The following is a 9990-nucleotide window of genomic DNA, read 5'->3' as shown; positions in this document are numbered from 1 at the left end:
GCATAGACATTAACTTTAACAAGAATTTTTTTTAATGATATGATTAAAGTGAGAAATAAATTATACTTTTATAAATAAAAATAAAATTTCAAACATTTAAGGAATAAAAATAAAATAAATATTTTATAATAACTAAACTAAAAAATTACTAATTTTAGATGAAGTAAAAATATTTTGAAGTCAAATATATGTGTAAACATATATGTTTCCCAAATTTAGAAATTATTGTATTTAGTTCCTATAAAATAAGTTTATTTTGGATTTAATCCTATAAAAAGTTCTCTTTAAATTTAATTCCTTCAAAATCTCAAATCATTATTTTTTATTTCTAAAATTCATTTGAAAATAGATAGATAAATAACATTTAGTTTATGAATTTAGGTAAAAAAGCTAGTTTATCATTTGAGATAGACTCTCGGAATTCTTAGACGAGTGAAAAGGATAAATTGAAAATAAAAATTTATTAAAAGGATAAATAGTTAATTTTTTTTTAAAGTATTTATTAATGTTGATAAATTGGTTTTTGAAAATGAAAAATTTAAATATTATATTTAAATGTATAAAAAATGCAACAAATTAATCATAATTTAATGATAAATTAATCCTTAAAATTTTATAGTTAATATAAAATTGATTATAAAAAATTAAATTTATTATAAAATTAAATCTTAAACTTAAAAGTAAAATGATCTTACATGACCAATTTATTATATTTTTACGGTTCAAATCCCAAAAATTTTAAAGTGATTTTATTCGATGGTATTATTAGGCTGACAAATGTCCCCTTTTTATTGGTTCGGCTGTTTATGCTGAACAAAGAATAGAAGAGAGAAGTGAGACGCTGAGAGTGTGAAGTGCAGAGGGAAAAGCAAAGGGATGATGATGCAGAGCAAAAGGGCAGGGTGGTGGTTGCTCAGAAAGGCAAAGGCAAAGCTGAGTCTTAACACTGACCGAAACCTCTCTTCTTCTCAACACCTCATTCTCGACAACCCCAATCTCAATCAGGTCGCTCACACTCTTCTCTTCTATTCATTCTCATATCATCATACACACAAAAATAGCAAAAATAATATTAATTAATTGAAAATCTCTGTTTTTCACTAATCACAATGTCGCTCGCAGGTTTTGGTCGAAGGAAATGGTTTCTCCAGAATGGCCATTCTCAATAGACCCTCTGCTCTCAATGCTCTCAACACCAATATGGTTACGCTTCTTTCCTCAATTCCATGATCCCAGCCATTTTTTCTTTGGACCCTTCTGCTTTTAAACTTTTAAGCACTCATTTTTTTGTTGCGATTTCACACTCAATAAGTGGTCACTTGTTTTTATTTCTCAGGCGGCTACACTGCATAAACTTTATAGGAGCTGGGAAGAGGACCCTGATATTGGTTTTGTGATGCTCAAGGTAATCCATATTTTCTATGAATTTTATTTTAATTTTCGTTCCGGTAGCTACAAAGTCTCACATAGCTTAGAAATCGAGGTCACGGGTTATTTATTAACACCCTCTCCTCTCAACTCCCCGAGGCCCCTTTTACTAAGCACAAAACTGTGATGGTCAATCGAACACCTAAACGGACAGTACCTCAGATACGAGGACCCTAACAAGGCCTCGCGGACTTGAGGTCGGAACAATTTCGATACTTGATACATTATCTGTCAATCTTACAGATTTTCACACTGTTAACCAAATAGAGATCACCCTTGTATGGTATAACTTTTAAGACAATTATTACAAAAATCAACAATTTTCAATTAAGAAAGGCTATCAACACATCTTCTAACATTTTCTTTTTTCCTGTTTCTAACTCCTTTTTTTTCCACTTATATGATAGTCTATTATTGGATGACAGTGTAGATGACCTTAATGTATTCCAATTAAATTCATTTATATTATCCTTTTTCTCATTTCTACATACTGTACATTTGATACTAGCAACGATCTCATCTGCATGCATATCTGATGTTGTAAAACTTACTTAGTATTTTCAATTTTCTTAAGGGCAGTGGCCGAGCATTTGCAGCTGGTGGAGATATTGTTGCGCTTTACCATTTGATAAACAAAGGTAAATTATAAAGATTTTTTTAATTAAGGTCTGGATGGAAAAATTCTTCTCTCAACTTTATCCAGTTGTCTTAGTTTTGAGGTTCTAAAGTGTATGATTATTTGCTGACTGTGTTTTCAAATTGGTCTTGGGTTTTCTGAAATAGTGGAACTTGTGAATGTGGGGATGATGTAATATGAATTGTCGAGTTTAACATCCTTGAAAATTAAGATAGAATATGGTCAACATCCTTATAGTAAATGCAAATAGTAAGAGTTGAAGCTATTAAGTGGAGGTCTTGGAATGGTCTTATGTGCATGCTTGGCAAATGATTGTTTTTGGAAAATAGGTATTCTCTTTTATCTCTTCAAAACAAGTTAAATGAATCACACTCAACAGTTAACAAAAGTTACAGTGTTGATTTTTGAATTAAAAAGAACAAAATTCTACAAGCAACAACAGTTCCTTGATTAGTTCAATGGCAACTGGTGTTTCCTCCTATACTTTGTACTTTTCCAAACTGGACAATTGCAGTTCATTTTGGTTTAACCTTTTATATTAATAAGCTGCTATCTTCATTTGTATTCCGCATCCTCTCCTCACCTATTAATTGATTTTTCTCATCAGTTCTTAAGCTTTTGATGCTTGGAGAGCTTATAAAAGTTCAAAGAGATTTTTGGCTGTGTTTCATTAGATAAGGGAGGAGAAGCATATTCTTTAACATTTTTAAATTTTAAATTTTCTGACCAACAATATCCAACTCCCAATAGTTTTCATATTTGAATTTTTGCTGCCTTAGAAAGCTTTAGAGAAACTATAGGTTGTATCCATACTTAGGTTTCAGATTTTCCATGCAATTTGGTTTTAGGTATTTTCTCGTGTCTATTTTATAAATGTCTTTTTCTAGTGCATTTTAGTTTATTGAATTTTATGTTTTTATACAGTTATGCTAACCTTTTTCCTTTCAATTTATGCAGGGAACTTGGAAGCCTGTAAAGAATTTTTTAGAACGGCATATAGTTTTATGTACCTGATAGGTACATATTTGAAGCCACATGTGAGTACAGTGTTTTGAGGCACCTTTAACATGCTCATATTTGCTGTTTCTTATGAATAATAATTCACACTTATGATACATTTGTTGTCCAAGTACTGATTTGAAATCATTGAAATACAGATGTTTGTGAACATGGTAAAATAACAGGAAATGTATATAAAATAGAATCCTATTATACTAGTTAATTGTGATGAAACCAAATTCTATAATTTTAAGAATATTTGACCATCTATTCTTTCTCATTGCTATTACATTATCATCATTTTATTGAGAAACTGGCTTCTAACTATGAATTGATCTGGGTAAATTGTGTAACAACTTAATACATTGATTATGCTTCAACTTCTATGTAAATTTAAAATACATTTTAGCATTCTACTTCAGTGACATATAACTACATAGAATAATACTATCATATGTTGTAATTATACAACTTTTAAGCAATAGTCTTTATAAGTGATCAACAGATTAAATTACATTACAGATTTCCTTCTAATATCTAGTTTAATATTCTGATACATAAGATTATTATCTATGATTCTATTTTATAATATATCAACATAATTATTTGATGGGAATCACTCTCTTGGATAGAGATAGTGGGACCTCTCCCACAAAACCCGAGACAACATTTCCTACAACACTCCTCTTCTAGGGTGTCGGGTATCAGGAAAAAGCGATGGCTGAGTTGGTGGATATCCTTAACCAGATGCATTTGGCACCATAGAAATAGGATTGTCTTCTCAAATGAGAAGTTCAATGCCAACAAACTGATGGAGGAAGCTATATTCCTTTGCTGGGCATTGTTTAGAAATCTGGAAAAAAGGATTTGAATTACCTTTCCATTACTGGTCCAGCAATATAAGGGCTGCCTTTTGTATGTAGGGGGGAAATATGCTATAGGTATAGGGTAACTACATACCAAGATTACTGTCAGTTGTTTGGTAGATTAATTCTTGATAACTACTTGTATTAGGCTACCACACTTCTGCATTTCTTGGTGCTGATGTGTATTTTGTACAGTACCTCTTGTACTGATGTTTATATCTAATATATTAGTATTTTTGCTGATAAAAAAAACATAATTATTTGATACAAAATTCCTGTACATGTGCATTTTATTAATAGAATATTACAGAGAGGCCATAGCCATTCATCACATGGCTGCAAGCAGATTGGATAATTTAAAATCAATTTTCATGTTTACCAGTTAGTTACCATTAAATAGAAGTTATGCAGTAATGAACTTCATGCAGGTTGCTCTTCTGAATGGCATTACCATGGGTGGTGGGGCTGGAATTTCAATCCCTGGGACATTTCGAGTTGCAACAGACAAAACTGTATGTATCTATAATATTTCATAAATATGTTATGTACATGATAAACAAACCTCTTTCTGAATCCAGCATTGTTCTCATTTTTTGACAATTTTGATGGTGTGAGATAAGATTTTTATTCTTGTATTTTTAGTTTACAGAAATCAAAGCTATATATAACCTTCATACCCTAGAGATGGATTTTAGACATAGGTTTTGTTTCAAGGATTAGGATTTAGACCTAATCTAGAGGAAACCCAATATAAGCCAAAAATATGTTTCCTCTCTTTTCTTACCTTTAAGTTAGATATAATTAAAACTAATATGGATTAGGCTAGACATAATATTCAGGGTGTCACATGAACAATTAGTAAATTTGAGTTTGGAATGATAAATAGGCAACGAGTTGTATGTCTGTTAAAATGCTACCCTCCTACTTAAACATGTGCTTTCTTTGTGCCATCCCTACAATGTAAAAGTCTTTATCAACATATTTCTTCTTTTTTGGAACTTGGATATATGGCATATTTGTTCTTGTATTCTCCTAATTTGTGTGCTAATCACCATGCTTATCTATTTTCCTACAGCTGCAGACATAGAATGTTTTTGCTATGTCATTTGTACCCTGTATAAATCATGTGATAATTTTAAATTTATAGAAGTTTGTCTTCATTTTGGCTCATGTGTGCGTAGAAACACTTGGTTGCATATGCTTATTTTCATTATAACTTATCCCCATTTTGCAGATTTTTGCTACCCCTGAAGTTCTTATTGGATTCCACCCTGATGCTGCAGCATCTTTTTACCTTTCACATTTACCTGGTCAATTAGGTATGATCATGTGTAGATGTCTCATCTACTTTTAGTTACTTAAAACCTCTCTACTTGGATTGGTAGGTTCTAAATAATTCCATTTATCAGATATAATCCTGAAGATAATTTAATGTTGTACTTGTGCACTGGTATTTTGAACTCAGTGGGGGAGGGATAGTAGAAAGTTCTGACAATTAGATAAGCCCTGTTTGTTAGAATGTGTTTTTTTGAAACAATGTGGTTCTCTTGGTCAAATTTAAGCTCCTCTTTAATAAACTTTGTTTATATGACAGTCTTCTAGGTACAATTTAGTAGAATAAGAATTGTTGAGAAATATAATTCCAATGATTGTAGAGATATTTTCTCTTTGTAACTGTTACTTCATCCCAGATTTGATGGTTTTCAGCATTGCAAAGGGTAACTAGGTCCACTGTTGGTGATTCATGATAGTCAATGGCTCATCTAAACCAGGATAATTATTTTAGTTCTTAATAAAAATTTCAGTGGTATTGAGCTTAAGTTAAAGTTCTCATGCCTATCAATTCTCTGCAAGTCTTGACAGAAGATTTTGGAATCTAGATTCTTCTGGCTTGCTCTATTGTAACTCCCTCTGTGAAATCTTTCACTCATTCCCTTAACCATCAAAGATTCCTTCTGGACAAACTTATCTAGCAATGTGTGTTGCATGCAATTTAAGTTCAGAAATGGTGCAGATCTTTTCTATGTTGCTAGTAGGCACCTTTTTGTGGAGCTATATATTTGGGATTTTTTACTTGAGAAGTTTTTTAGTTCAGCTTGATGGTTTGTCAAGATTGGAAGAGGCCAAATTTACTCAGCAACATGCTTTCTTTGTCATTCTTTGGTGCATTTGTCTGGAGCTGATGCATGCTTATTTAAAGGCGTCTCATTGGTCCATCCATCAACATTGAGATTCTACTTTTTGATATTTGAATTTGGAATCCTAAGCGATACAAAATCAAATAAGAACGCTAGTTTTCTGAGGGCTAATTGTTATTTTTACTCCTATTGACATCAAATGTTATACACCAACGCTTTTGTGTACCCTTATCTATTTCATCAAGTATATACAATAAAAATAATTGATTGATGAAGAAATTGTTAAATAGGTACATCATCCTATTTTTTCAACAAAAATGGTTGAAGGAAATTCATGGGTTCAAATCTAATCATCAACTGGAAATATGATTGATGAACTTCCTCTATCTAGTCTTTCTTTGTTTCATAGGTCATTATTCTATGCAGGAGAATACTTGGCTCTGACTGGGGAAAAGCTCAACGGAGTAGAGATGGTTGCTTGTGGGCTTGCTACACACTATTCATCAAGTGCAGTTTAGTTCCGCTAAACACTGCTTGCTTGTTTTATTTTAATTTTAATAGACTTTTCAGACTATAACATTCAAAATCACTGCTTGTCTTGTCCTGTTCCTATAGAGGCTTCCTTTAATCGAAGAACAACTGGGGAAATTGGTTACTGATGACCCGTCTGTCATTGAAACTACTTTAGAACAGTATGGTGAGATTGTACATCTAGACAGCAGTAGCGTACTACAAAGGTTTGACCTATCTTACATTCTGTCTAAGGGTAGTCTATTTATTTTTTGGATAAAGAAAAAATAGTTCAAAAAACAGAGAGAGACTGAGAGAGAAGGGCAAGGAACTACTGTTTTTGTAAACAAAGAAAAGAGAAACTGAAAAATACATCTCAGAATAGCCTTCATTCCCTCTACAAATTAAACCAACAAAGTTTCTCCTAAAAATGACCATTAGCTGAAGGCCTACAAGAAGATAAGAAAATAGTCTGATGAAAAATAAGTTGTTGGGATGCTTAATATTTATTTTCCTTGTCTCTCATATTTTGGCTTATAATATAAGATAACCTTTATTTCTACTTTTTCATTTTCTTCAGGATTGAAGTTCTAGATAAATGCTTTTGCCATGACACAGTTGAAGAGATTGTTGATGCGATGGTGAGATACATATTTTTCTTTATATTTCAGAGTCTTTTATTCAACACAATTCTGTATTATGAATTTCAATTGTTCTTCACATGGGTAAATTGTAATTTATTCAAAATTTAACCAAGAGGAAAGCATTCCCTGTTAAGTGTTCTTATTGATGTGGGGGAAACCTTTATATCCTATCGAGACAGTTGTTTTCTGCTCTTTATTAGAGTCCAATAAGTAGAGGTTTTGAGGTTAGATCCAAGTAGAAGATCCTTAAGGCTGCTCTTCTGTTCACAGGTAAGTCTGACGCAGCTAGATAGCTGATGTCTTCACTACAGCTCTTAGTTGTAATCTGATTAACTATATTTGTGCTAGTTGGACATAGGTAACATCTATGTCCCAAATTGAGAATTGTCAGAAAGCGACAAAAATTAAGTATTAGTGGGATGACATGTATGGGATGGGTTGGTGTTTAACTTGTGTGATTTCGAATTTAAGTTGACAAGCAGGGCCTTCCAATATGACCTGTTTACCAGATGCCTAAATGGATAAGTGCCCCCTAATTGTGCATTTGTTATGTTAGAGAAAATTAAGAATGGGAATAGCCAACTCAACATTGTTAATCTCCATGTGTCTATTTATTTAGTCTGAAATAGAGACCAATACATGAAAGATAGGCACAGCGTAATGACCCACAATTACATAGTAACTTTTTTCTAACATGTTAGTTGAGTACTACAAGAAAATAAAAATAAAAAAATTCTTTGCAATACCAAGCTTGTTGAGGGATTTGACAAGTTAACAAAAATCTATTTTCATTTTTTTGTAGGGGGAAGCAAATTTCTTCTTCTCTTCCCAAGGCTCCACCCTTCCTTTTTCTGGTTCCTTTCCCAGATTTGTTTCGAAAGGAGAGGCATTGAAATAAAATATTGCTTAGGATGTTTATTTGTACCTATTTACTGTTTTCTTATCTATATATCAATGGCATTTTGAAAATATATTTTGGCATCTCTTGCATGCCCTTTTTGCTTTTTGTGTTGTTGCTTGGCATTTTGGTGAATACTTTAGTTCTTCTATTATTCTTATTATTCTCAAATTCCATTAGGAAAATGCGGCAAGTGAAACAAATGATGCATGGTGCATTTCTACCCTAAATAAACTCAAAGAAGCTTCTCCATTGAGCTTGAAGGTTGCTTTGAGATCTGTGAGTTCCTTTTGCATGTCTAAAGTCCAAACAATTCCTAATTTCTTTGCTCTTATAAGAAATCACATTTATAATGTAATTCATCTAATTGGTGCAGATACGGGAAGGTAGATTTCAGACACTTGATCAATGCTTGTTGCGTGAGTACCGTATGACTTTACAAGCAATTCATAGGCAGATATCTGGGGACTTTTGTGAGGTATAAGTATTGTGAATCTCTCCAAACTGAAACAAACTTATTATGTCTAAACACAAGTTGATTTGAATTCATTTTAGGGAGTGAGGGCACGCGTGGTGGACAAGGACTTTGCACCAAAGGTACTGATTGTTTGCATTATCTTCTTATTGCAAATTTGCAATGATACTTTTGTCAAATTGCCAGCATGTCATCTGTCAATGATTGATGACTATCATATTACAATTTTCTCAGATTTAAAATTCATTTGATTAATGCAATTTCTTCAATTCACAGAAATGTGTATATGCTATAAATCTGTATTTGAAATCCAAATTTTTACACAATTGTCAACCAAATATATGCAGTGGGATCCTCCAACCTTGGAAAAGGTGTCTCAAGATATGGTGGATCACTACTTCTTACCTCTGAGTGAATCTGAACCTGATCTAGAGCTGCCCACAAACAATCGTGAAGCATTTTTGTAGATTCCCTTGGACAACTAGTGTGTTTGTTAAACTGTTCAATTTCCGCCAAACGTGAATCCATCAAATTTCTACGGTCACGGTTAATTTCTCGAAACGTGTGTAACAGTTGTTGAAACGGTTAAACTAAGACACACACACACTAAATATACACCTTTAGTATTTTGTCAGGGCAATGGTCAAGCTTGTACCCATTCCTAAATCTCGAATTCGGTGCCTCTCCAGTAACTAGAAGCACCTGGTGGACCCCACAAGAGTGTTGTGTCTTTCTTTTTCCTATTGGTGGCTTCTAGTAAATGAAGAAGATCTTAATTCCTAACTCTCATAGTAGCTTCTAGTGGTTTTTTTTTTTTTTATAGGTAGGAATCAAAGATAGTATTTAAGGATTTATAACAATCATATATCCTGTTCAATTGACTAAATTAGATTTTTTGGTGCTTCCGGTGGTTTCCAACAATAGTGTGTAGCTTGTACCACCTTTGGATTATGAAAAAACTTTCTTTACTCTTTGGCAGAAGGAATAACAACACTTTAACAATTCTAAATGTATGTTTTCCAGAAATTTTGGAGTTGATGTGTCTTGATTCAAATAATATATTTTCATAATTTTAATTTCAAAAGCCTTTTCTCTTTACTTTATACTTGTTTGATAAAATAGAATATTTATTATTGATAACAAAATATATTAATATTCTTTTAAATTTTTATTTTAGGTTGGCAAAAGAATTTATTCATGTAAAATCCAAATCCATCTAATTAAAATAGAATAGGCTTAGTGCATTCAAGTCCAAGCAGTCTTCTGAGAGGGTGTTGTACACCTTCCCATGCTCCACAACCCACTGCTCGAACATGGTCGTTACTTCCTTGTTACTCCTCCTAGTTGCAGTGCCTCCGGAGTTGGTGGTGGCGGAATTGCACCATGCCCGGTGAC

General features: G+C 32.7%; 1 protein-coding gene across 2 annotated transcripts; it reads left to right on the top strand.

Moving 5' to 3' along the window:
• The first annotated feature begins 817 nt into the window (after nt 1–817).
• Nucleotides 818–9516, top strand: LOC114406555 (3-hydroxyisobutyryl-CoA hydrolase-like protein 1, mitochondrial). 2 transcript variants are annotated; one of them, XM_028369289.1, is made up of 15 exons: nt 818–1005; nt 1123–1203; nt 1337–1405; nt 2003–2066; nt 3023–3102; nt 4359–4442; nt 5165–5249; nt 6495–6580; nt 6684–6805; nt 7159–7219; nt 8025–8108; nt 8301–8399; nt 8497–8598; nt 8676–8717; nt 8943–9516. In XM_028369289.1, exons 1-15 carry the CDS (start codon nt 877–879, stop codon nt 9060–9062), a joined length of 1308 nt encoding a protein of 435 aa, XP_028225090.1. In that variant the 5' UTR covers nt 818–876; the 3' UTR covers nt 9063–9516. The 2 variants fall into 2 exon arrangements, with proteins under 2 accessions (XP_028225090.1, XP_028225091.1); XM_028369290.1 differs by lacking the exon at nt 8025–8108 and having other exon boundaries at nt 820–1005.
• Nucleotides 9517–9990: the final 474 nt, after the last annotated feature.

Source organism: Glycine soja, chromosome 3 (genome assembly GCF_004193775.1).
Source record: "Glycine soja cultivar W05 chromosome 3, ASM419377v2, whole genome shotgun sequence".
In the NCBI taxonomy this organism is placed as follows: domain Eukaryota; kingdom Viridiplantae; phylum Streptophyta; class Magnoliopsida; order Fabales; family Fabaceae; genus Glycine; species Glycine soja.
Note: the sequence above shows the minus strand (reverse complement) of the source record. Positions and strands in the feature narration are given on the sequence as shown.

Bases quoted from the DNA above. Each gene is read 5' to 3' on its own strand.
- LOC114406555 (XM_028369289.1), top strand. From the start codon at position 877: ATGATGATGCAGAGCAAAAGGGCAGGGTGGTGGTTGCTCAGAAAGGCA. The intron at 3,103-4,358 runs GTGAGTACAGTG...AACTTCATGCAG, and splicing joins GTACATATTTGAAGCCACAT to GTTGCTCTTCTGAATGGCAT. The intron at 4,443-5,164 runs GTATGTATCTAT...CCCATTTTGCAG, and splicing joins GAGTTGCAACAGACAAAACT to ATTTTTGCTACCCCTGAAGT.